Raw genomic sequence first — 27,806 nt, forward strand, 5'->3', positions numbered from 1 at the left:
TTTCTACTGCTTGATTAATGGTGGGTAATGCTTATTCGAAGGACTAGTATTCATTGCTGAGCTCTAAATTACTTTCAGCCATATAGGAAAAAAATCTTACTGCCTCTCAGGAAAGCTGTGTGAAATATATGATCAATGGGCAAGTATGGTCAAGAAAGTAAATAAAATGTGAAGATGGCTAAGGTTAAATGTAAGGCACTTGAAGTAGGTTCTTGGAGAATCAATAATTTCTGTGGAATTCATCTGCAGTTACATGGACTCAGTATTCTAAATGTTGGAATTTTATTTTGAATGTAGCATCTGACTTTTAGGAGATATATGAATAGGCATCTACTGTCAGGAAGCAACTGGAAGGGACCTTCAATTTAAGATAATTAAACAATGGAATATGAAGTTGTGTTTTGTACAGCAACAAAAACTACCTTCTCATAATTTTAGTTTTAGATTTTTAGAACACTTCCAGACAATTATTGCTTTCTTTCCTGAGTTACAACTTTGGTTAGTTGGGGTTTTTTTTTGTTCCCTTGGAGAATAACCAACATGAGCTTTTGCAAGAGCAGAAGCAATGTTAGAATGGTTACCAGTGACACAGAGGGTAATTGTCGAATTATGATTTAAATAGTGTCATGCTTAAAAAGCTTCTTGAGTGGCGGTGGTTTTGTTTCAGGTGACCGAACTGCAAAGCAAAAAGGCCTAAGTAAAAGTGCTCCAAAATGGGTTTTATAAACTCTTCCCTAGGGTTAATTACAGAAGCTGTACATTTGTAGCATTTACAGCACTTTTTTAAAGCAGTGCATTCCCATGGCCAATACATCAGGTTACACATTTGGGAAAAGAAAACCAAGTCCCAACTTGTACTTCCCTAGCTCTAACCAATGCAGCCACAGTATAATTAAAGCCCTAAATAAATTATGCACTTAATTAAAGACAAAAACAAGCCTATTGAAAGCGGAGGGAAATAATGAGCTATTTCTTGTCGTGCACAATCTTTGTATAACATATAATAAAACACGTGCTAAAACGTTTTGTGGTTGGCTGGTGTCTTGTTTGCTTTTTACAAAAATGGGAAGGCAAGGAGCTCACTGAGCAGGAGCAGGGTTTGCATCTGACAGGCAGTCTGCAGATCAGAAAGGCACGATCACTTACTGATTTAAGCAATAGGTGAAACGAAGCTCAACGAGTATCATCGCTGAGCCCGTGTCACCCTCTCTTTTGGGCTGGCACAGCTGCTTGTACAGCTGGTCAGTGAACCATTTTGGGGAACTGATCTAGCAGAAGAAAACAACCGTTTTTAGGGGGGAGGGGAGGCTGTGGTTGTATTTCAGGTGGATCTCTTCCCCAGCACTGCTGGTGAAGAGACCATGCCAACAGGGGTAGCCTTGCTGAGGGGAACAAGCAGATGGAAGCAGAGGTTGTGCAATGTGTTGCCAAATGTTTAACAAGCAAACCCTGTAATATTGTTAAAAGGTGAGGTGCAACTGAGGGGAAATATTATAAACTTTAGGAAAAATATGTATAGCTACATCTTATAGTATTTAAGATATTAAAGGTACATTAAGGCACATTGGCCAACTTGTAACAAACAATATAAGCAACAGGAAGGGATAGAAAAAGAGAAATAGATTTCAGCTTGAGACTCATAAGCAGATGTCATCATGCAGCCTCTGATCACTTCCTTCTGTGCACCAGTACCATCAACAAGACTAGCAAGAAAATGCTGGCAGCTCTGAACACGTGACAGCTAAAAGATCATTGCAGACTAGTGACAGGAACTCAGAAATTTAAGAGTGTGGGCTCTTTGTTAAGGTAGCATGTCTCAGAAACAATACTCTACAGGTACTGCTCTGTAGGAGATCAGACACCACCACATAGTGAAAAAAAGCAAGTATCCTATATGGTTCTTTTTGTGCTGTACCAGTGCAGGTGTGACAGCTTTTGGACCTTGAGTTAATATGACAAACTCTCTGTGAGGTTCGCACAAAATTCATGTGGGCTCCAGTCAATGGGACTGGAAGGCAGTAAAAGAAGGAGCGGTAAAACCAAGAAAACTACATTTTTAATTTCTTCTGAAACTATAGTTCCTTAATATATTATATACACTTAAGAATACTAGTATCATCACTAGCTCTTTCTAAACTGTAGCTCTCACAAAATTGTTAGTGTTTTCTGACGAGGTACAAATTCCAGTCTTGTGCTTAATGTACTTTGTATAGAGCCTGTGCTGCAAGCAGAATATGAAACTCCATTCCATCTCATTTTCAGCAACATCATATGTACAACAGAATCCTAATTTGTATGGCTATGCTACAGATTATGTCAGTATTTCAATGATAAATCCCTGTCTCAGGAATGGATTACTCATCCTTTTTTTTTTTTTTTTTTTTAAAGAAAGTGAGGAAGGGGAGGAGGCTTATAAGGGCATAATTTTGGAGCGAGAGGGGAGAAGGAAAGGAATTTAATGGAAGATGATACTTTCTCACTCTATCCTGAGTTGAGGTGAATTGCACAAAAAGTAAAATCTATTACCAACAGCTTATTTTTTGACACATTGTATCTGTCAGGGAAGCTATTCCATTGAGTTAAATAAAACTGAGAAAAGACTTCAAAAAATATTACAAGACTAATGTATTTTTTAAATGCTGCATCAAAGCAAATGTTTTCAAATACTATAAACAATGAATAGCTTTGATGGTAATTATCTGAACACAAACAGTGTAGCATATGTCAAAAACATGGTGTAGAAGCTATAAAATTGTATGAGAAAAAGCATCAAAATGTATTGGAAGAGAAGGACACAGGAACTGGTCTAGCACTCTAGTGCAGCAGTACAACAGAAAACTTTTCTTAAAAAGACCCCAAAGTAGTGCTCTTATATTTCTCACACGTAGCCATCAGTCTGAGCAGAGATAATTTCTATGCTTATCAATAGAATGGTAATTGGTGAGCCATTTCTTATCTCATTATATTATCTACATAGTTTCTTGTATTTTGCACAATACATTATTTGGGAACATTAATTTTAAAAATTGCCTTGTATATTGCAGCATAAAAGGCAAAAAACCCAATGTGATACAATCTATGAGCAACAAAGCTTAGAAGAGCAAATATTGATCAAATTGCAACATCTCCTGCACAGAAACTCCAATGAAATAGGGCAGTGTCTGCAGGTTCTCATGAGCTGTGCAAAAATTAGTGTTTTACTTTAAGTCTAAGATTCTGCAGTGATGTTACTACCTGATACTACTTCATCTTGTTTTTTTTTTAAGATTCATACTCTACTGTGGAGAGAGGAAGGAATTGAATTAGAGAGTCATAAATGCTAAGGCTCTGTGTGATTGCCAAGCAGTAGTCATAGTTCTGTTGCATTAGGCCCCCAGCTGATGAATTTTAGGTACTTGGGAACATCAGAACAGTGCTGCTCTCTTCAGCTTTTGCTATAGACCAAGCTTCACTAGCTTGAGAAACCTGACTGGGACTCGGCTACAATTTACCGTGCAGGCACCCAAACTATGGGTGGGATTCCTTTGCTGCCCTTCACCTGCTGCAGTTCAAATAATTTCATAGGACCCAGCACCACCAGGACTTCCCAAGGCTGGCTTTCCCCTGCTTGTGCCGAGTCCTTTCCCTCCCTTTTCTCGACTCCACAGAGCAGAGTGACAGAGGGACGGTCATTTTCCTAATACCGTTTACCTGCGTTGCTAAAATTCACTGTAGGTTGCGAGACCTGAAACCCTGCCCATGTTTTAATCAGCAGTGAAATAGTTAAGGACGTTTCCATTTCATTTGACTACTGAATACCATCACCTCGCCGCTCTCCCGGCTAAACCTAAGCAGGGAGGGGAAGATCTGCAACTTCAAGTGCCATTCAGTGCAAAGGCTTGTTGTCGATACAAGCAGCCAGCGCTGGAATTGATCAGAAATTTCCTTCAAAAGCCCTGGAAATCGCCTGGTTTTTGAAGCCGAAATACAGCTGACGACTGTCAGACTGTGCTGACCGCAGGGCAGGCCACCCTCGGCTCCCACGCCCAGGGAGAAACCTGCAGCCTGACCCCCGCACTCCCGGGCCCGGGTGCCGCTCCTCGGAGCCACCGACGTGCTCCCGGTTCCGCCGCCGCCGCGGCCCGACCGCGGCTCCCTCGGGCAGCCGCGGGGGAAACTTCGCTTTTCCTCGGGACGCAGCGCGGCGGAGCTGCCGCTGCCCCTGCCCGGGGCGGAGGGGAGGGGAGCCCGCACCTACCGGAGGACGCGGGGTCCTTCCTGGCAGAGCGGCCCGGGGCGCTTAAGGGCTCGGTGGGGCCAGGGCGCTCCCGCTGGGGCGAAGGCCGGGCCGGCGCTGTCCCGCGGGGGCTAACACCGCTACCAAGATGGAGGCGGCCGGTGTAAATACGGCGGGAAAGGGGCAGGGCAGCGGCGGCCCCGCTGGCGGCCAGCGAGGGGGGCTGGGGACGGCCGGGGGCTCCGCCCGGGGCAGGTGCGCGGGGCGGCGCCGCCGAGGAGCCGTTGTCGGGCGGCGGCGGCGGCGCGGGCCGAGCCGAGGGTGGGGCTGGCGGCGCGCTGGGCGCTCCGGGCACGCTGGGCGGTGGCGGCCGCGCTGGGAGTGACAGCGGGGTCTGAGCTGATCCGCGCTGCCCCCATGGCGGCCGCCCGCCTCGGCGGCCCGCCCGCCTGGCAGTGACTCGGGCTCCCCCTCCCGCCCCTCCTCCTCCTCTGCCGCCGCCTCCTGCTCCGCTCGCCCAGCCTGGGCCCGGCCCAGCCGCTGCCGCACGGCGCCGCCGCCCGCCGAGCCCGGGGCGCAGCCGGGAGCCGCGTGGGGGCCATGACGGTGGAACAGAACGTGCTGCAGCCCGGCGGCGCCGCCAAGGTGAGACACCGGCCCGGCCCGCGACCCTGCGCCGCGGGAGCCCGCCCGCTGCGCCAGGGCCCGGCCTGGGAGCCGGCTGCGCGCCCCTCGCCGCGCCCCTGCCCGCCCCGCCGGCCTCGCTCGGGCCTGGCCCGCAACCCCCTCCCGCAGCCGCTCCTTTCCTGTGCGGCTCTGGCTGCTGCCCCGGCGCCCGGTCCTCGCCCTGCCGGTAACTTTTCCCCCTTGCAGCGGGGGCGCAGCCTCCCTCCCCAAGCTGTCTCCCGGGCCCGTGGGAAGCTTCTCCTGACTGAGGGGGGGCCCGGCCTTCCCTGCGCCGCGGCCTCTCCCTGTCCCCGTTGCTCCAGCCCCAGGCTGGGGCCAGGGCGACTACGAAGCCGCCTCGGGGTTGTTGGGGGGGTGCGGCGGGGCCGGGCGCTGCGCTGGGCGCGGCCGGGCAGCGAGGCCGCCGTGACCGTGGCTGCGGCTCACCCCCTCCTCCGGGCTGGGTCCTTCCCCTCGGCGCTCCTCGCCTCGGGAGAGACCCGCCACTCCCCGGGCTGTGACGGCGCCGGGGCCCTGGGCGGTCGGGCCTGTTGCACTGGCAGAGCTGCCGGGCAGAGCGGCAGGACGGGGAGCAGCGTGTCGGTGAGGACCGGCAGGTCCTGCCTGAGCCCCCGGCGTGAGCCCGGGGCCGGAGGGAGATGCTGCACATGGCACGGCGTGACCCTGCTGCGCCGGCATCCCTGCCCGCCTGCTAAAGGTGAACGCTATTTCCAGCGTGTGACATACGGCTGGCTGCGACGCTCTCGCCCGAGTGAAAAAGTGCTGGATTTAGGGGCTGGTATTAATGTGCATCGTGAAATGTGGCTAAGGGAATGACAGTGTTTATGAATCTCAGGAGTTGCTGGAAAATGTTTCTTTGTAACAAAAAAAACAAGTTGAAACCTTCAACAGCTCTTCCTTGCTTGAAGTGAACTGAATGGGCAAAAGAAAAATCTAAAATTAAATCACAGTGCTTTAAAAATTGTTATTTTTTTTAAAGGTAACTTGCTGGTTATTGGAACTGTTCTGGTTAGCAATGTGACTGCCTCCTCTTCCTTGTGTGGTGATTTTTTTTATGGCATGTGATGCTTTTATGAGAGGATAAACGTATATTTGCTTTGGTGGAGTCAGTGTGGAAGTTTAATGGCTCCAGTCCTTACAGTGGATAGTGGGAATGCCGTGATTAAGGTATAATTGGTTCAATTTACATTCAGGAAGCTCATTTGGAGGGAGAGGCATGCATGGCCAAATTCTACTATCGTAGTTGGAAGTAGTTAGTGATTTTGGCCGCTTCAGCAGGAAGGCAAGGCCTGAATTTTGTCTCTTCGTTCCCCAGTCAGTAGTGTTGAGGTGTGCTAGCAGGCTAATGTAGCAGGCTTTTCCTGCCAGGGCCCATGCTACCTGGGTGTTCCGTGTTGAACAACTTGATTTGGTGCTGCTGTGTCACCTGACAAGTTTCATGAATGAGGTTATCTTTTACAAAACCTCTTGTTAATGTTTTACTTAAATATCCCTTAATTATTGTATCATATACTCTGTTATGTAATACCTGGTATACGGTGGTCAGAGCTGCCTGTGTGTACTTTCTGTCAGTAACATGTAAGAAGAAATATTACAGTTTTCAGCTAAACTACTGCTTGCAGCCCAGTAGTTCGCGATTACTTTAGTTGTAAGTCAAGGATAAACTTAAAGGGTGGTTGGTAGTGGTAGATCACCTGGTAATCCTTACTGCTGTAAAAAGTGAAATTAGCAATAATTCTAATGTTGACAAAGCATCTAGAGAAACTGTATAAAACAATTTTTCCATGGTATGGATTTTCTTTTTTATTTCTGTTGAATCATCTGATTATTATCTGAAACTCCTTATTACCTACTTTATCCCTAATTGCATGCTGGGGTGGGGAGCAGGTCAATCTTGAGAATATTTTGAAAAAAAAAAAAATATTTGACTCCAAAGTGAGTGTCTCATTGCTTATTCAGACTAATGAATAGCTAATTGGACAGCAAACTTTAACATTGTTCAGCTTATTTGCATATAAGAAGAAAAATTGTAAAGGTACAGTGAGCCGATGCATGGTTGAAAGCTGAAGAAGCTACCATACCACTAACTCATCATCTTACCTTAGAAGAAGAAAATCCCATGCTCCATGAATAGTGAGAGTTTGTTCTGGAGACCTCGAAGTTTTTCGTTATTGTTTTTTGTTAGTGTGAAGAAACCACACACAAGCAGAAATATATTTGCTTTTCAAGACAGATGCCTGAGTTACCAACATACCTTATTCAGAGCTGTGGTTCTTAACATCGTTCATCAGATGTTTTCTTAGTGTCATGCAGGGTTGTGTGTCAGAACTTCAGCATTACTTGGAGGCTTGTATTAATAAATGCTCTAGCTACAAAGAGTCCATTTCCCACTGAAGCTATCTTTAGTTTATTGTGTAGTTAAAGCATCTGGATTGGGTCAAAAGAAATTTTTTTTCTTTCATGTTTACTGGTCATCTTGACTCCTAGTTAAAACTTGTCATTTATCTCCTGAAGCAAATAATTAATTGTATAATGTTGTTGCTTACAGCTCTTATGTGCTTCTCTAATGTTGTTAGGTATCTGTTGGTTATCTGTAATGTTTATGTTAAGACTGAAGCATGTGGATAAAGGTAAATGGCCTGAGAAATTTAAAAATAAGTACCTTCTGGTTTTGCCCTGTCTGTATTTCCATCCAGTACAATACTTTTTGTCAGGCATTTTGCTGCTGAAGAGCTAAGGCATGTGCTTTGCAGGATACCCCATACTTCAGGCAGTCCTGCACCATTGCCACGGGGGCAGCTTGTGCTGGTGCATGTGTATGTTGATTTACTTTATTTTTTCTCTCCCTTAGACCATCCAAGGCTGCCCCTTGTGCTGTGCAGACTCTTCCCTTAGCCAGTGTCCTTTATACAGCGGGTTTGGCAATGGCAGTGGGTGAATGGTGATATTTCTAGTAATTGGAAAAAAATGATCCGGAGAGGTCATACATGTTTCAGCAGTGTGTCAGCTCTAACTAATAATTATCATGATGGTCGTCTCAGAAAAACAGATTAAGGGAACTGGGTTTTAAAGAATGGTGTTTAGCTGGCCTCTCAGCAATGTGTATTATCAATTCTACTGCTTCTGGACGGAGGCTGAGTGTTGGTTGATACATGGATTTAAAATCTGTTCTATCTGTCCTTTGGTTTCCCACACCCAGTGTTATTTCAGACCCGTAATTCAGCAGCACATTACCAGTGTAATCACAGAAACAGTAGAATAAAGTCAGGTGTGTCAGGTCTGCCCATTTTAAAAAAAAATAAGCACAAACCTTTAAGGATATTTACCACTTGAAATAATGCATGGCGCTAAGCAAGGTCTAATACTATTTACTTCCTCTCTTTTGCTCTTTTTCGAGGTAGTAAGGAAGAAATTGTACTAGCACGTGTGTGTGCTTCTGCTCTGCTCATCCCATGCATTTGATGTATGTATTACTGAAAGATTTTAGCTAATAATATGTTACTGACTGGTTTTCTTTCTTGAGAGCAATAGCCATTAACTTCTTAATGCTGCACTAGGTCATACAGAAGATGATAGTCATATGTCTCCAACAATGGAAGTAGAGGTTAATGTGGTGCTGAATGGCAAGAGATGGTCACATGGATTATCCACTCGTGACTTGGTACACAAGCGCAGTATTTTGGAAGTTGTGCTGATATTTTTTTCATCGTGATAGGTGGCACCCTTCCAAGGATATGTTTATGGAGTCTTCATGTTTTGATCAGTTGAGTTCAGGGTTGTCTGACCCACCGTTTGCCTGGTGGATCCAAGAGGCTGCAGGCTCCTGCTCTCACTGTGTGGCCAGAACCACTCTTGCCTGTGACCCAAACGAAGGTGTCCTGCCGTACCTCAGAAATGCACCCCAGGTCACGTAGTGGGGCTTGGGGTACTTATCTCCCCATGAATGGGCTGCCTGTGTTTGGGCTGCATGGCAGGCGGGCTGCTTGTGTGATGGGCTTGAATATGGGAGTTATAACTGCTACTGCTGGTGTTTAAAGCTTTATTACCTCCTCTGGTGAGGAAGAGCAGAATGGTTTACTGAAAGTGGTTGCAGCGACTACTAAGTAATTGGCAAGAATTATTTGAAGTGTTACAGAGTCACACTTAGATACATGCCTCTTGTTATTTATTTAAAACAAAGTTCATGAAAAAGTTCATATTACATGTAGTTACACATTCTACATAGGCTTCTGCTTGTATTTTCTGGAAGCTGAAGCAAGGCGCAAAGACCAGTGATTCAAAGTAAGTTTGAAAGCTCTTAGACTGCTGTGCTGAACGCCTACTGGTTTTGTGAATGTTCTCATGGATTTTGGTGGGAGAAGATGGATGTGGTTGTGTGTGGTGTTGTTTTTCTTTTTTTTTTTTTTGTAGCTATACAATCCTGCTGAATCTTGGATTTTTTTAATTGGTATATGCCATGAATCTGCACCTTTCTGAAACCTTTAATAGCATTTAAAAACCTGTTGCATTCTAGAAAATGTTTCATGGAAGTTCAGTAATCATTTTGATTTTGGTAGCAGAAGTTTACAACTATAGTACTATCATTAGCATCTATCCAAAATAATGTCTTTACATATCTTTTGATCCACATATTGAAAGCAAAATACTGCTTCAGAATATGAAAATTAAGGTTTATACATTTTCCTGTTAATCTTTTGTAATGTTATTTTAAAATATCCTTAGTACTTGCTGAAAATATATTTTTAGGATGACTCTGTATCTACAACCATGAGGAGCAGCAGTTACAAAAGATGACAAAACCCATCAGCTTCAAAAAGCAAATTACCATGTCTCAAAATAGAAAAAATATTTCATATTTTTAAGAGTGCTTTGTAAAGATAAGTGGGAGGATAATTGAATAGTTGCTTTTCTTGCACTCTTATGCCTGACAAGATATGTTAAAGCAGGAAGTAGCATCTCTCTAAGCCTCTGAATTCAGTTGCTGTTCAGGGACTTCTCTAACTGAAGATAAATGAAAGATGTAGTTTCTGTTTTGGTTTTGGTTAAATCTTCTCTTCTTCCTCGCTGAAGAACCCACCCAAGTGTTGACTGTCCAGTTATTCAGTCCCTGAGCAGCTGGCTCCATAACTTCAGTGATGTGAATGGTTGGCTTGAGAGACACCCTGGATGCTGGGGACTGGTGCAGTGACAGAGTTGTTAAATGGACCCTAGCGAACTTGGAGGCTGCCATTTCAGGCAGGGCCAAAACTTCGCAGAACTAGCTGAGAGGTGTTTAACCCTCACAAGTCATCTGTGCCAGGAGTTGTTTGGGGTGCTGCCATCAGTCACCCCCTTACAGCTGTTGCTGGTGTGCCAGTGGTGGGGGCGTTATCTAGGTGCCCAGGGGTGCTTCCAGGGTTCCTTTATATTTTATTGCTCTTTGCTTTCTGTAGTGAAGATGCTGATTTGCTATTACTAGCTTGTTATCTGGCAAAAGACAAGAGCCAAAGATGACATTCCTGATATTCCTCATGTTTCTTAGCATAAAAATTAAACAAAAAGCTTAAAAGCAATGTCTTCACCTACTTGTTTTCATGTAGGAAACTATTTTATTTTTTTTAATTATTGACTTCTTGTACTTATTGTGGAACAGAGCTCTTCAAAATCTGAGGGAGATGTCTGTGCGTTGCCTGGACCTGGACCAAGCCAGGGAAGTTTTTCTACTTTTACTGAGTCGGAAAGGCACGTGTGTGGGAGCACCTTCTCTGGGAAACTAGTGTCTCCTGAGCACTTTCACTTTCTAGTTCTCTTGTGATAACCAGTGGGATTATGTAAGGGTGGGGAAGGCTGTATTGAGTCACAACAAAGGTTTGTGTGTTTTGTAGTTTTTTGTGTTTGGTTTTGTTTTGTGGTGGTTTGTTTGTTTTACGTGGATGTGTTTAACTTCCCCATCAAAACCCAGTGACTAAGTTATGGATGTGACGGTCTTTAGTGAGCAGAGACACCTGTATTTGGAAAGAATTGAGCTTCTCACCAGGGGCTGTTAACTCGTGCCTGGGGTAGCAGCGTAGCATCACGATGTAATTATCAAGCCAGAGTATTGGGTGTGTGATGTAGGAGAGGCTGTTGTGACAATGTATTTCAGAATGAATTTTATGAATTCAGAGTAGGCTTCAGTCTTTTCTTCCCATTAGGAAATAAAGACTGCTTCTGTTAGCTGATGACAACACTTCATCAGTTGGGGTGCTGTTGAAGAAGTCATTATCTGCCAAGAGTAGAAAATATTTAACCGGAGTGAATGTTAGTTTAACCAAGTTCATTGAAACTAACATAACTCACATGGGACTTCTGCCAGAGAGCTAAATGTGCCAGAGGTGGAGTGGTAACTCCTTTCATTCACTTCAGGACTGTGATATGTGCAAAGTTCTGGTTAATGGATGGTCAGGTATAATTGATAGGGAAAAGCTAGTACTGTAAATCACAATAGTTGGTTGCATATAAAACTAAGTAAAGTTGAAACTTTCATTTTAAATCCGTCTCTTTTATTTAAATAAAATACTTTAATTTTTATTATTTAAATATTTTTTTTAGAGTTATTTTTAAAAAGAGAAAATACAGTTACAAAGGGATCTAAAGCTGTGAGGCTGAAGTAAAGATAAAGTGGCGAGGTGCTTTACTGCTCAACAGGATAGCAATAGCAGGGGCATGCCTTGCATGCTGGTACAAATTCAGGCTTTGTGCCAAGTATAAAAAAAGGAAATACTTTTTCCTGTTTCCTGCATCAGGTTGACAAATGGTATCTCTTGCTATTTTTTGTGAACACTTGTAACTCTTAATTTGGCAACACAGCATTCTGAACAATGCATGTCAGATTTTTCAGTGTTACCTTACATTAATGCGGTGCTGAATATAAATGTTGTCAGAGGCTGTATTGTGCCAACACACCTCAGCCAAGCTTGCAGGTAGAATGGGGAACAGCTGTAGTATGTGCCATGGTTGAGTACAATCACCATCCAAAATGTTTTCTTATAGTGTTAAAATTTATGCTCTCTCATTGTATTGCAGGCTTCAAATCTTTTATCACGGGGTTTCTTTAGCACTTCAAAACTTGCAGTATGCTAAGGGCTCTATGAACCATAATTTGAAAATTTTCATGAAACTTCGTTTTGAGTAATCCTGTCCATACCACCTTTCTGCTCAACATTACCACTCCAGTTTCCAAAAGTGAATAGGGGGAGCCTAAGTCTGTCTCTTCACTGCAGTGAGCTGCACCTCCCTGCCTGGGTATTTGGGATGAGAGCACTGGTCTGTGATCCGGAGTGGCAGAGGTGTTGTGCTGACAGCTGCAGGGATGGTTTTTCTGATAGAGGGGTGGTTTTAATACAGTGAACTGTGTAGTAGTTTTCCCAGTCAATGCGGTGCAGAATCTGGGGTTTTAGGCTTTAACAAGAATGAGATGTTAAACAATGTTTGAGTCAATATTGAGATTCCTAGGAAGGAGGAATTGGATCCTAAGATGGTGTAAAGGACAGACACAGAATATCATGAGCAGGACACTGAAAATTTCAGTCATCTCAGGCAGGCTTTGTGAGTTCTTGTCTGTTTAATTATGGACTAGTTTTCCATGTATTTAGTAACATCATTAATTTCAAGCATTTGAAATTCACAATAAAAATATTTAATCTATTTAGACAGAGTCTTGCAATTTAAGAAGACATTGATGATTTTTACAGTTAGGTTTTGTAGCTTTAGTTCTTTAGCAAATATCATTAGCTACATACTTTTGCTTTTCTTTGCCCTAATTAATGAAACACAGGAGCATGTTGAAAAACATCAGTATAAGAGTTTCCCCTGAAACCTCACGTTACCTGATGATGGGACTTTAACAGAAACAGCACTGTTGTGGGAGGTGGCAACACACTGTCCACAGTTTTAATGTAGCTTTCTGGAGTAAGGATGTTGGAGAGATGAAATCCCAGGAACATGCAGTGTGAACAGCTTGAAGGCTGGTGTACAACTAGGTTAACTTTGGAAATGTCACTGGACACAGATTTGTGTATGTAAAATGCCTTTTTTTTTTTTTTAAGGCAGCAGAAATATCAGTATGCAGATTCTAGCAGTATTTATTGTGAGATGCACAGCTTTGACTCAATGCTTTTGTTTATAGTAGGTTTCTGAATTATTTTAGCTGGTGCATTCTTGCTGAAAAAAATTATACCCTGCACAACATTTATTTTAAACTATTTCTGTTATCAGCTAATTGGCAACAGTCAAGCTTATAGAAGTTTGCATCAAGCAGATTGTGCTTATAGTATCCTTAACTAAACCTTTTCTTTAAGCCGTTAGCTGAAAGCATATTTTTAAGCTTTACAGTAAGTACCTGTAGACAGAATAATGTATTTAATAAAAGCTTTTCAGAGAGGCATTAGTGTTTTCAAGGCATGATCCATAGCTATTTAAATTTAATTGACTCTTGTATCCTACCTTAGTCTAGACAGAATTCATGGAAATTAGTGCATGTGATAAAATGCCATTAGATGCCTCCATGGCTCCTTCCTACTGATTGACATGTCATCATTTCACTCGCGTTGTACCCCATAATCAAGAGAACTCTCTTTAATTAAAACTGGATGTTGACTTGACATTAGGGTCTGAGTCTGAGATGTAAAAGTTTTGGATTGCGAATTGTGCAGCTATATTTAGTGCCACGTATTACTTTTGGTAACTAGTAAATGCTAGGCTTGAGTTTGCACATAGTGTCTGTGATAGCTGTGTTTCTTACGGCTGTATGACTTCAGGAAAAGTCAGACACCCCTGCTGAAAATTTCTCTTCTTAATCTGAAACAAAAACCTGACTTTCTGAATTTTGATAAAATTTCAATTAAAATCAAAACCAAAACAAAAATCCCCGCAAAGAAACAACAACAAAACCCCCCAAAACCTCATTTTTAGAAGCTGAATTTAGTTGAGTTTTTACTGGGATTAAGCCAGAAAAAAATAATGCTACGTGAAAGTTCAAAATAGTATTCATGTACATTCAGGTGTATGATTTGAGAGTGCTTTAAAGTAAGCAGCTGGAGAAGGCTCAATATGCACAGGCATGTGGCATTCTTCATTCTATTCAGAAGTGAAGGAGATGGCGAGAACAAGACTCCTGCTCCACTTCCTTTTTGTGTTTTGTTTCATTTTATTCTTCTGAAAGTTAGCTGTTTTGAAAAAGAGGTTTCTTCTGGGACCACAGCTGTTAGAAATGAACTTTATTTTTTTACACTTTATGAAGAGCATAGGTATACACGGCCTGGTTAGAGGATTGGATACTGTGTATTTCATCATACCCAGATATCTTACGACTGAGAAAGCATTTCTGTATTTTGCAGATTTTACCTTTTGCTTTGTTTTGGTACAGTTTCATGGGCAAATGTATAAGAAAAAGGTTTTAAGCTTGTAAACGTTTTTTTTTTTTTTTAAAGCTAAATAGCTTTTAGACAGTTTGCAGAGTTGTTTCTTTGTATTACCTACTTCACTGTTTGTCAGCTTCCTTTCTTCAAATTCTGCTTGTGTGTCTCATGTAATTTCTCACCTGTTTGAGGACCATGCTCTTTTAATTTAAAGACTTTCCACTACAGTCTTCCTTTCTTACATTAGAACCTTTTAATTATTTTGGTAGTAGTAATCAGCAAGCTTTTTAAATTCAGACACATAAGTTTATAACTTTTTTTTTTTTTAAAGGGGTACTAGAATTAAGTCTTCTCATTATCTCGGTATTCCTTTACTTGTTTGGAAATTGAAAAATAAACAGCATCTTAGTGGCAACTTTTAAAAGTACCTTCCAGTCTTGCTTGTGTTTTATGGGACTTGGTGCTGAAAGCCACAGAACGTCTCTTGTGACAGCCTTGGCTGGACCAGAATTGTCCCCTTGCCTGAAGCTGGCAGGGCTGCTTTTCTGGCTACAGTCTGCTGGGTAACCTTTGGATTCATTGATGGCAAAGATGGACAGATTTCACTCATCATCACCAGTTCCTGCTCTTACTGACTTGGCAGTTTGCCTTGAACTTTCTTCTGGGATGATTTAAGGAACGCTGGTAAATGTGTCACCTGTTTCCCAGTGCTGAGCGGGGATGTGGGTGCAGTGAACAGACTCTGCTGTGTTGCTACGGACCAGAGAGGGCATTCACAGCTGTCTGCTATCCCCAGCAAAGGTGCCCAAGACTGTTGCTTTGTTACCTTACTGAATAGAAAAGGGTTGAAAATTTTGCTGTTGGAGTTTATGATCCATCTTGTTTTATGGGGAATGTATTGGCAGAATGCTGCTGGTAGGAGGGCTGCACAGAATTTCAATTTTCAAATTATTTCTCAAAAATGTTAACTCTTTAGAGGAGGTTTTCCTACCTCTTTTACTCAAGTCAGCCTATGAAGTTTCAGCTAGGTGGGTGGTGATGAAGGGTGGCAGAAAGTCACTGTTGATATTGCCACACCACCACCGAGATAGGGAAGAGTGATGGGGCAAAATTACAACAAAGAGCAGTTGTAAAGCAAAGTTGTTGTTAGTTTGAGACCGTGCCCTCACATATTAGAATATAACATGTTGAGCTTTCTGTGGGAGCTGAGGCAAATGTGTCTTTCAAAATCAGGTAATTCAAATTACATTAAAAAAACCCCAAAAAACAATGATTCTCAAGTTTGCCTTTCTGCTTTTTCCTTGAAAGAAAATGGTCTGGAAAATTTCATTTGCCCTCTGTGGAGTGCACTGCTGAATTTATGATTTCTTTAATTGTGAGGTAGTAAAATTATATGCTGACCTTCAGTACAAATCTCAGCGCATCTTCAAATACTATAGTGCCTCTGCGTTTGAGGTTCACTTTAGTTCTAGGGTCATCTGCATCTGTTAAGGTTGTTACCTCGCTGACCTTCACAGGCTGGCAGTCCGTGGCGTTGCCGTGGCTTTTCGTCAGGGAGGCAGCACGTGCCAGTGGATTCCTGGCGCCTGACCTAGGAAAGGCTGTCTCGCTGGAGAAGCTGGGACTGCCCTTGGAAACCTCTCACCTTGCAGGCACCCTGTTAAATCCTGGCCCAGAATTTAGATGATTTAAAGTTATCTGTAGTCTCGTTCTTTTGCAGAGTTTATTTACATATTTATTCCCCTCAAGCTACCAATGTGTGTCTCTTCACAGATTTCCTTTTCAAGTGATTAGTAGGAGGAAGGATAAGCTATTACACAATCACAGAAGGGCTGGGTTTGGAAGGGACCTCTGGAGACCATCTAGTCCAACCCACCTACTAAAGCAGGTTCACCCAGACGAGATCGTACAGGAATGTGTCCAGGCAGGTTTTGAACGTCTCCAGAGGAGACTTCACAGCCTCTCTGGGCAGCCTGTTCCAGTGCTCTGGCACCCTCAAAGTAAAGTTTCCCCTCATATCCAGATGGAACCTTCTGCGCTTCAGTCCGTGCCCATTGCCCCTCATCCTATTGTTGGGCACCACTGAAAGGAGTGTCGTCGCATCCTCTTGACACCCACCTTTGAGATATTTATAAACATTGATGAGATCCTCTCTCAGCCTTCTGTTTTCCAGGCTGAACAGACCCAGCTCTCTCAGTTGCTGTTCATAAGAAAGGTGTTTTAGACCCCTAATCATCTTCATAGCCTGCTGCTGGATTCCCTCCAGTAGTTCCTTGTCCTTCTTAAACTGGGGAGCCCAGAACTGCTGCATGACTTTTCTGATGGAATTTCATAGAATCAGTTTGGTTGGAAAAAACCTTTATTGAGTCTAACCATTAACCTAATGCTGCCAAGTCTATCTCTAAACCATGTCGCTAAGAACCTCATTTACACATCTTTTAAACATCTCTGGGGTGGTGACTCAACTGCTTCCCTGGGCAGCCTGTTCCAATGCCTGACAACCCTTTCTGTGAATAATTTTTTCCTGATATCCAGTCTAAACCTCCCCTGGTGCAATTTGAGGCCATTTCCTCTTGTTTTATCACTTGCTACTTGGGAGAAGAGATCAATACCCTCCATGTTACAAACTCCTTTCAGGTAGTTGTAGACAGCAATAAGGTCTCCCTTCAGCCTCCTTTTCTCCAGGCTAAACAGCCCCAGTTCCCTCAGCTGCTCCTCATCAGACTTGTGCTCCAGGCGCCTCATCAGCCTCATCACCCTCCTCTGCACTCTCTCGAGTACCTCAGAAAGGTAAGCCTCTAAGCCTTCCCTGGCACAACTTGAGGCCATTTCCTCATGTAATGCCATCGGATTAAAAGTTGCAGTGAGGGCGGATCGGTTGAGGCTGCAGGATGAGTTTTCCTCTGGAAGATCTCCCTGCAGTGAGGTAGAGGTGCTCCCTTTGGCTCTCCTTCTCCAGCCCCCTGTCTTGTCTCACCTGGTTTCTTGTGGTAGGGAAGCGGGCAGCAGCAGTCAGGGAGTCAGGAGCTGTGTGCTGGCTGGCTGAGCTGCTAGGGGCAGCCCCTGTGGCCAGAAGGTGCTGCCGAGGATGTCGGGGAGCCCTGGGGTCTGGCTGGACTGCTGGCAGTGGCTCTGGGCTGCCAGGGCTGTTCCTCTGACAGGCAGGCATGCCTGGGTACGTGCACACTCTGTGATCACAAGGCGTGTTTCTTTAGAAAATCGGGTTAGTGTTTTTTTTTTTTTTTAAATCAAACTAAATGGAAAAGCCTGTATTGAAAAGCTTTCTGATAAGTTTTTCTTAATTTTTTCTCTCTACTCAAAACAGACACTTGAACTCTTCACCCAAATGTGTCCCTGCTATTGTGTACTGTGGACTATTTGTAGTACAGACCTGTCTTAAACAGTGTGATTTAACTTTTATTTAGGATTTCTGTGCTGTATTATTCTGAATTTTGTGTGGAAAAATTATTTGTGAAGCCTTTCCCAGTATTGCTTACTTAGGTCACATAGCAGAGTTGTTTGAGTTGAAATCTTTGGTACTTGTGCCATTAACAGTTGGGATTAACAACCAGGGAACGGAGAACAGTGTATGGGGTTTCAGCCTGTGCAGGAGTGGGCACGAGTGTGTGCGTTCATTTGCATGGTGTGCAGCTTTGACCACCCAGGCATACCAGGAACATCAAATCCCTGTTGCTGTATGAATTTCATATGCATCTTTTGTTGGAGTGAGTTTTCTGCAATATTGCCTAAGTAGGACGAGGACTGCAGGAGGCTTTTTTCCCCCTTCAGTTTCTTTCACTGGTTAAAAATAAGGTTAAAATAAAGGCAGCAAAACAATTCATTCTTATCTGGCTGCTGCTCTACAACAGTTTAATCCAGTGGAAACAGGCTCAGCTTTGGTCTTGTCCTCTCCCCTGTCCCACCACTGGCTCTCACAAAGTCAGCAAAAAATTAATTAAAAGCAAAGAGGAGCCTTCTGATGGTTTGTTGAGAGCCTGGGTTGGCGTGCCGGAGGTTCAGGCAAGTGTCAGTTCTGGCTCAAAGGGAGGAGTGGCTTGTGGCCAGGGCGAGTGGCATCTGGCAACACCAGCCTGGGCTGGCCGGCACTGGCAGGAACTACAGCCTGGGAAGGACAGCTGACTCGGCAGCAGCAGCTTGTGGTCTGACAGCCCCTGTAAACGTCATTGTTTGCAAGTGTTGCAGAGTCTGGCATCCCACCGATCTGAGGATACTTGCAGCTTCCAGAGTTGGTTGGTTGGTTCCCAGAGTTGTTGTCCTTGTTATAACGGCAGAGGAAGGAGAACAAAGGGGCTAGTTTGATGTTGTTTTCTTGAGAGCTCTTCTACATTGTGAAGAGCATGGAGAGATTATCATGATGGCTATTTGGAGAAAAAGACATAAAAGCTAGATGCTTGAATGGGCTAGCGGGGCTGCCCTCTTGAGTTGAGAGGTAGGTCTTAGCTGATCAGTGACAGATAATAAATGGGCAATGAAAGGACTGTGAAGAGCCTCAAATGTGAGCCAGGATAGCTTGTGTTTGGTGTAATGGGTTAAACTGTGATTGGAATGCAAAGGAAAACATCTCAAAGGACAAAGTTAAAACGTGGATCTTTCCGGCATTGTTTTAGACCTCAGAAAGACAAATTTCATGAATTGAGACATTTAAAAGGACATTTTTAATAGCTGCTGCAGTAAAATTATTATACCCTGGGCAATAGTCTCTCCTGTGAGGAGGAAGCATGTGCTTTGGTGATAATATCTGAGCAGACACTGAAAAATTGAATGTTTAGGCATGATGGTAAATGTCTGTGAACAAAAGAAAAAAAATTAAGGAGGAAGCTTTTACCACAGAAAGTAACCAGGAGCGATTGGAAGATATGTGTGAATATGTATGTGAGTGTTTACACACACAGAGCTGTGTATCTGTCATCCTCCAGCCTCCTCCATTCTGCATAATGTCGCTTATTATTGAGTCCCACTGGCTTTAATTTGCTGTGGCTTGTGCACATTGTTGGCAGCTGTCTTGATGCTGGATCCAAATGCGTTGATGTGGGACTGGGACCTGACCTGTGGCTGGAGCATACCACTGGGACGTGGTGTTGCCCAGTCCATGAGTGGGCTCTTGAGAGAATGCTTCTGGATTTTATACGTAGTTTACGGATAATGTGTGCTGGTGCTTTGAAAGACCCCTCCACTGACACCAGTAACTCTAATCACCCATCAGATTTGCATTGTAGCAGAGATACATTTGCTAATTACTGTCACAGTTATTGGAATAAGAATCAAAAGCAATTTTTGTGAAGCAAATTTTCCTGTAGCTGTTCCAGGGAATACAACCTGAAGTTTAACTTGCATCTAGTTAAATGAAACTCAAGAACTCATTGGTTTTATGGCAGTTAATTAATTTTTAGAGAAGTTGTCATTACCATTGAGAAGCTTTCTAGTTCTGAGCAGGGTGTGAGGAATCATTATGGTGGTTTAAAACACACAGACCTCAAAACTCTCAATAATTTTACATTTCTGGCACCTTTTATGTTTTCAGTAAGTATTAAGTAATACTAAGGCTGCTATATTTTCTTATTAGAAGCCTGCCACTGAAGCTTGTGTAGGAGTAGTTACCAACATGAGCTATGTGTTCCACAAAATGTGGAACTAAGGAATTCTTCACATGCTTCTTTGCTCAAGCAGCAGTGTTCATAAATCAGTTCATCTACTAATTTTAAGACAGAACTTCAGTTACATTTTAGTTGTTTCTCTTTTGGTTTGGAGAATTACTTTTAAACCATGTTGCTTTGATGGAAATGACAAGATTTTTGAGCCAGTTTATGCTTCTGTTCTGGTAGATCACGCCATTTTATCATGTTCTTTTAAGTTAGTTTGAATGGCTTTGTTGCCTTCCTGGTGTTTGCTCTTGCTTTGTCTTTATAATTACTACTCTAATTGCCTTCAGCCAGTGTTTTCATTTTTGTTGTTTTTGGTTTGGTTTTGTTTTGTTTTCACAGGGGAAAGCCAAATCTCTTGCTAATGTACACAGAGCATGATTAGTTTTAATCCAGGCAATAGACCTGCAGAGGCATTGAGCTGGAGTCCAGGTCTGAGTATCAGTACTACTTTGGTTTGTGGGAACATGAGACAAAATCCACTCAAGATGTTCAAGGAAGCGTGATTTTGTTGCTTTCTGAATGCTCTCCATGTTATTGTGTGTGTGTACTCAGTGATGCCTCTTCTCCAGCTGCATTATTACTCCATTTCCTTAGCAGCCCAAAATTTGCCTAGGAAGACCTGTATAGTAATATACCTTAATACATCTTAATAAGGTGACGCTTTTCCCCTGCTTTTCTTCTGCCTGAGCCGTATAAGAAATCTGGCTTCAGGGTCTCATTCCTTCCCTGTGTTCTCCATGTGATTGTGGAAGAAAGGGTGTGAAACCTGTTCTCCTGCCTATGGGTGGAAGGAATAGTTGAGAAAGTCTCTCCTCCTGTGAACTGGCAGGGTTTCCTGCTCATTGCAGGAGTGTTTCCCACATGGGTGATGATTTGGCTCACATTTAACTTCTGTTTTTGGTAAATATGTAATCACTATATGAGGTGGGTTTGCTTTATATTTAGTGTCAGTAAATACAAAACAAACTCCTCATGCCTCTCTTTAAAAATCTCATTTCAAAAAGTTTAAATATTAGCTTGAATTAAAATAAATTTAAGTGTTATATGTTGAGAATAAATGAGGCTTTTTTTTTTTGAGTGGGGGGAGAGGGCACATATGAGGCTCAGGATATAGTGAGTGTTTACAGGAGTGCATGCTCTCGTGTACAATTCTTAATATCACATCTTGAAATTCATTGGAAAGCCAGTAGTTAAACCATTTTCAGTTGAATTACAGCTTTGTTACTGTTCGCAGAAACCACAGAAATGTGGTGAGAGTATTCAGAGTGTTGTCTTACGATGAATATAGGCTATATAATGCTATGATTAAGCAGGATCCTTCCTTTATTTTTTCAAGGAGGACTGTATGCATATAAATAATGTGCTCAGGCATTTTTCCCATGAAACTTTTATTTCATCCAGGCTGTGGCTGACTGAAAGTTACTGCCATACAATGTGTCCTTTTGCTTCCTTGAACTAAGTTTGCTCTCAGTCCAGTTGCAGGTGGGTGATGACCCAGTTTGCACAAGCTGCTGCTGTCATTGGCAGGTTTTGGCAGTCTGTGCAGAGCACACCTGGACTGAAAGTCTGCAGTCTCTGTGCATGTCTTTTGCTTTTCACAGGTGATTTTGTCCAAGCCAAAGGCGAGGTGCGTTTTGCATTTGTGTGTGTATAAAAATATATCTTTACCTACTTTCTTAGTTGATACAATGTCATGCAAGTGTTTTTTCTTTCCCTAACTGAACAAAAGGAAACCCAGTTAGCAGATAGCAGGCAAGGGAATGTCAGTCAGCTGTGCTTTGGTAAGGTACTGTAAGAATGAACACCTTGAAGCCAGTGCAGAGATTTAATTTGGTCTTTGCAGCATCAAAATACTGCTTTAAAAAAAAAAAAAGTATATATACATATACCCACTTTTAAATTTACATACTTATGTGTGTTTATGCTGTACACACACACACAGAAAAATCTTGAGGTCGGAGGCGGTATGAACAAAGACAGGCAACAAAGCTTTCTGGAACTGACTGTGTGTTTTCCATGTATTTCAACTTAGTGTCTTCATAGAAATAGTTTTTATTTGCCTCTTTGGAACTTGACCATCAGCTTATTTAGAAGATGGTTAGTATATCTGTGTTGCTGGCAGCCATAGTGCTCAGCAGTGTATGTGGGCCTTTTAACTGTTCCTCAGAGATGTGATTAATGTGGCAGAAAATGACATTCACAGTAGTAATGAAGGGTCTTTAGTATACTCGTCCTTTGTACATTTCCTATTTTTTGTTTGTTTGTAGCAGAAACCAAAAACCTTTTATAGAGGATTACATTCCTCTAATCTCGCAGTATTATTCTCATTACAGCAACATCCTATGAGGAAACTAGCTTATTAGCTATTTGCCTGCAAACAATGCCATTAGCAGGCCCTCAGTATTTCAGGTTATGTCAGAAGTCTTGAATATTAAATATTTTGTGCAATGTCATTTGCTTTTTCCTCCAACAAATAGTTCTTTTGAATCAGTATTGCACTGACAAGTGAAGTAAGCAGGTTTTGTGTGGAGGAACAGAGTCAAGATACTGTTCTCGGCATTTGCATTCCAGCCCCCTTGCTTTTTTTCTTTAGTACAAGTATTCATCCATTGAAGGGATTCCCTTAGTTACTTTTCGTTATGTACTGTTTAAATGAACTGTGTAGTGAGGCCGTAGGCCCTGTTTTCTCCTGGTAATGACTGGTAATTTATTACTAAACATATGACTTTTTCTGTGCTTGGAAACTGAAGAAGGTTGTTTTATCTTCTAAATTTGAAAGTGTTTGTGTTGCAAATACAAATATTTGGATGTTGTCATGAATAAAGCCAAAGCTTACATGCACTTCTTCAGAAGCTACAAAGATGAGAAAATAAACATATGAAAAGGTGACTATTTTTTTTCCCTCAAATGTATCTGCAGTATATTTCAGGATTAGTCAATTTAGAAGATTTACTTTGTCCAAAAAAGCATTTGTATAATTTGGCATTTTGTTCTGCTTTTGATAAGTTATCAGAGTTTACAGTACTGTTGTGGAACTAATTTGAGCACAGTATCTCCCTAAGCAGATAATAGTGTAGATCCTTTTCTGCTTCACTTGCACTGGCTTAGCTACTGAATATGCTATTGTGTGAAGTTATAAACCAGATAATCTTAATTGGGTATTTCCTGAGAGGAAGGGAGGGATGGCTGAAAAAGGAAAGAATTGGAAATAAGGGCATGCATTCCTAATATTCAAATTTGGCTTCCATCCAGGAAAATGGGAGAATTTCCTGTTAGTCGAAATCTTCCAAGAGCTGAAAGCCTGGAGATATGTACCACGTACCTCGAGGAGCCAGCGGAAGGGGGAAGGCTGGGAACAGCTCGAGCATGAAAGCCCTGGGGACCTGAGATGTGGTGGGACTGAGGGGTGCGAGCAGCTGGATTGCAGGGCAGCTGTAGCATCAGCAGACCTGCTCCTTCCCATGGCTGGGGACTGGGGCTTGCCCTGCAGCGCTTGCACCAGCAGAGTCTGGTGTCACAGAGCAGAGCCTTTCTAGAGTTGAGTCAAATGCAGTTCGGGCTGCATGGATGTGCGTATATGTTATGTGTGTGCATGTATAACGTAACACATTTGATGGTGTGTGTACACTGCAAATGTATGTGGAATATTGACTCAGTAAACTGGAGGATCTGTGCTATAGGTAAACTATGGAATCTGTCATGTAAATTTGAGGAAAGGATGGCAAATAGAAGTGAGGACAGGCACATAAACTGAAACTGGGTTTCTTTGCACCACTGAGTACACCTGAATCTGTTGGAATAATCTCTTTGGCTCTGCATTTGAAGAGACAGGTTGCTTATTAAAGTGCAGTGAGTTAGAATTTGGAATTTGGACCCCTACTAATCAAAAAAAAAATAGGGAACTGGGGAAGAGCTGTATTGAATAAAGGAAGCGATTTGTTTATGTTAGGACTGCTAGTTGTGTTCTGAATCTCCCTTGCTGACCTGATACAATTAATGCACATTAATGTAGTTACTTCAGGCGTATGTAGTTGTAGTCTCACTCTTTAATTTTTAGCTTTGCTTTAGTGTAGTGTGAGTTTTTTTGGGTATTTTTGGTAAGCCTTTGAGTGAATTATGATTGTAATCGTTTAGAACATCTACATTAGTGTTTGTGGATATTTGAGGGTCTGGATGCTACAGTCACTTCAACTCAAGATGGCCCAAGTTCCAGGAAGGGTGAAGCTTCTATGGTAGGTGTCATTGGGTAGAGGATTAATAGGAGTAAGGAGGGTGGCTGACTTTGTGTGTAGAGGTCTGTCCTGAGTATTCTATTAAATATCAGTTACAGTACAGAAGAGACTTAGTCATTTAGTGGTTGTATTACAAGTTGATCTCCACAATTCAGTTATGGGTAATAGTAAATTATTATTATTATTATGATTTTTTTTAATCTTTCTATACACCACTGTAGCATGTACGAAAGGAATATGATTCAAAACAAGTAAGCTTAACCCGTTTTGACTTTGGCAGTCTAGTGCAAATGCACTAAATGAAAGTTCCATCAAGGATGAAGTAATCTCAGCTCTCTGAATATGACTGTGATTGTATCTATTAAACTTCCGAAGTGAAAAGAAAAACAAAAAGAAAATTTGGTCTCACCCTCTGATTAATGAATGAGGAAGGAGTTTGGTAGTAATGCCCACACTGTCATTTGTAATGAGAAGAAATAGAATTACCTGAATTAATACAGTTTCATGGGTGATAACATATTGTTAATGTAGCAGTGGAAGAGAATAATGGCAAAGTTAAACATGCAGTTGCAAGAAAGGTCTGTATGCAGCACAGATAATGCAGCTATGTCAGATTTGGGAGGATGAGGGGAGAGCGGTGAATGCATAAAAGAGAAGGCTACCAGTCTAATGCCACATTAAGGAGTTTTTACCTGCCTTATGCAGGTCTAGAATTGTTTCTGAAGACCTATTAGTCTGTTGGCAGGAATTGAAAGAGTACATTGATCAGCTGGAAACAAATTATACTTTTTTGATGCTTTGGTTTTATATGTTTCTTCCTTTTTCTATGAAGGGAAGTGTATCATCTGTCTTTAACTTTAATTGAGTAATTTCAGATCACATATGAGATTAATGGCAGCTTTTCCACATTTACCAGAAAAGCCAGTAACGTCTAAATCGGGTGTTTGTGGTCTCAAAGCAGTTTAGCTCCATTTGAGGTATTCAGGATAACTGTTAATTTTCTTCTTAATTTCTGTCACTTTTAAGGACGATGCTTATGCAGTCTCTGTGGTGTTCACTTAATTACCAGTTAGAATTTTTGGAGCTGAGTGCCTTAAGCCTTTGGCCTTAAAAAAGCATATTTAGATACTTAAATAATCTCCTAATGAGAAAGGCGCATCTTTGTGTCTGGTTCTGATCTGTTAAATTTGTATGGCCTTGGGAAGGGAGCCTTCAGCCACAGCTTTACTCCGGAATACAAAAATCTGGATATAAACTACAGATGTCTAGGTTTATAAGTCGCAGCTGTGCTCATAAATTAACAGCCAATATTTTGAACTGCTAAGAGGTTGTTTGTTGCTAAACTATGTCTCTTCTGTCTTTTCCCAGTCTCTGTGAACAATGAATATCCTCCAGTCAGCCTTTCCAAGTGTTGTATATATTGTGGAAGATACAGAAATCTGTTATAACTTTTTATAATACTTTATAGTGCAACCACTTTCCACTTTATTAGCCATTGCATTGGTAGCAAATACAAAATGAAATAATTTTGCCGCCCTGCACTGCCTTTGCATTGCTCCTGCCAGTTTTGATGCTGTTGTAATTACTTTTCCCAAATAATCTATTTCTTTTCTTTGCTTCTTGCCAGACCCAGGGGCAGGAAACCAACTTTGTGGGGGAAACAAGTCCTGCCTTTGTAAAGTGCTGTGAAATGCACAGAGTAAACAAACGAGGGGGTGAGAGACGGGGATAGAGTGGGAGTTTGTTTTGCTGCATCGCTTCACTTTTCTTGTGCCAATAGCAGGGTTTTTAAAAAGAAAAGGGGAAAAAAAAGGGCAGATTGGATTGTTAACAGTGTCCCTTAGGATCATAAATGAAGGGAAGATTGTGTATATAATTCATAAACATCCTGAACTATACGCCTTCTATTTCAACTTATTAGGGCATGAAGTAGTGCCTGCCAGGTTAATTTCACACTGGGGAACTCAGTATTCATGTAGCTCTTAATTTCTTCTCCTGTACAAAGCTATGATAAGGAGAGAATAAGGGTATTTGAATGTTTGATTCCAAATAATTCGTTTTAAAGAAAAGTGTTTTAGAAGTAGCCGCAAGGCAATTATAGTGTTTTTTTTTTTAATTGAATTTGGAGAGTAACATGAGAATGTTTATTTGTCACTGATATGAAATACACTTTTTGTCTAACAAACAAAGCTCCGTACAAAATCTCCTCATTTATAGATGAAATTATTGTTTTGAGGTCAGGGTGTGGTGGGCAAACAACAAAAATGAAAAACCACTTGCAAATACCACCAAGCTTTTCTCCTTTTCCCATCTGCCAAAGGAAGAATGGAATTTCTAGTATGCAACAATGGTCAGTTCTTTGTGTTTTCATGGTTTCAATGGTTAAGATGCTTTTAATGGTTAACTGAAGTTCAAGGATTGTTCCATGCTAGTGACTACTTTTTGCCTCCATGATGTGATATCTGAGCATGGGTGGAGGGAATTGTCTGTTGGCTCTAAAAAGGAGTGGGACCAATTTTTTATTATTTTTTTTTTAAAAAGGCCTCAAAATTCATGTGAATTGTTATTTAAGAGGCCCAGAACCTCTTATTATCTTCAAACTCTGTGATAAATGCTGACTGATACTGTGATTTGTGAGAGCTGGATTCAGCTGGTCTGGGAAGGTGGTTAAGATGGATTCCTGACGTTTTGCTTTAGTCTCAAGAAACTCCTCTGTTTTGTGTGGATGTTTTTATAGTACTTCTCTTAAAACACCTACCTAATCAGGAAGGATTAATTTCTTATGTTTTGATATTAGAATGGCTGGGAATTGTGTATGTTAAGGAAATAGTGGGATTGAGAATAATTGGGAGTTGAAGAAATTGGTTTTGGTGAGAGTTCTATCAGCTATTTCCCCTATTGCCTTTGAAAACCAAGCTATGGAGTTGTATTTGTTTAGGGGGACTAGTTGTGGCTTTATACAGGCTTCTCAAACTCATGTTGCATGAGCTTACCCGTCATCAATTTAAAACAAAACAAATAAAAAAAAACTCAAACAAACAAACAAAACCATTACATTTAGGAATTAAAAGTGCCCACGTAGCAGAAACTAAGACAAACCTGAATAACAAAGGCTCTACCACTTTGTGGTGCATGAAGTTTATATGGAGATACTTCTAATGTTTGTAGATAAGCATATCCTTGTAAGTAACTTGTTTTGCTGTTGTTTGGCTCTTATTTTGATGATCTCTTTTTCTTTTTAGCACCAGCAAACATTTTTAAATCAGCTGAGGGAGATCACTGGTATCAATGACATCCAGGTACTGCAACAGGCACTGAAGGTAAGATGGTCGTGTGACTTGTAGCTGAAGGTATACATCTTGTCATTAACTGCCTGTGAAAGCCATAAACCCCACCCTTTCTTGCTTTTGTTTTCTTTCCCTTCTGTTCCCAGCTTGAATACCTCTTAGATTGATTTCAGGGGAAAAAGCTTGTTCACTTCAAAAGGAATCTTGGCCTGTTTTGGTACTGACATAAAAATTAATCTAGTTTCAAAAATGAAAAGACAGGAATGGTATGACTTGCCTGTAACCTTTGGCTGAAGTGTTTTGAGATGCCTTGGTGCTAGTACAGCTGGTCAACTCCTGATGAG

At 41.9% G+C, this 27,806-nt stretch overlaps 1 protein-coding gene across 3 annotated transcripts in view; it reads left to right on the forward strand.

Moving 5' to 3' along the window:
• Positions 1 to 4,595: 4,595 nt before the first annotated feature.
• The window catches only part of USP25 (ubiquitin specific peptidase 25), a 98,285-nt gene continuing 75,074 nt past the window's right edge, over positions 4,596 to 27,806 (forward strand). For 2 of the 3 annotated variants that reach the window (XM_080342515.1, XM_080342513.1), the window contains exons 1-2: positions 4,596 to 4,861; positions 27,418 to 27,495. In XM_080342515.1, the coding sequence (XP_080198641.1) occupies positions 4,817 to 4,861; positions 27,418 to 27,495 (123 nt within the window). In that variant the 5' untranslated portion in view covers positions 4,596 to 4,816. Of the gene's footprint in view, positions 4,862 to 4,967; positions 5,070 to 27,417; positions 27,496 to 27,806 lie in introns of those variants that run through there. The other variant, XM_080342514.1, reaches the window with a different exon arrangement.

The sequence above is a fragment of the Nesoenas mayeri genome (genome assembly GCF_963082525.1).
Source record: "Nesoenas mayeri genome assembly, chromosome: 1".
Taxonomy (NCBI): domain Eukaryota; kingdom Metazoa; phylum Chordata; class Aves; order Columbiformes; family Columbidae; genus Nesoenas; species Nesoenas mayeri.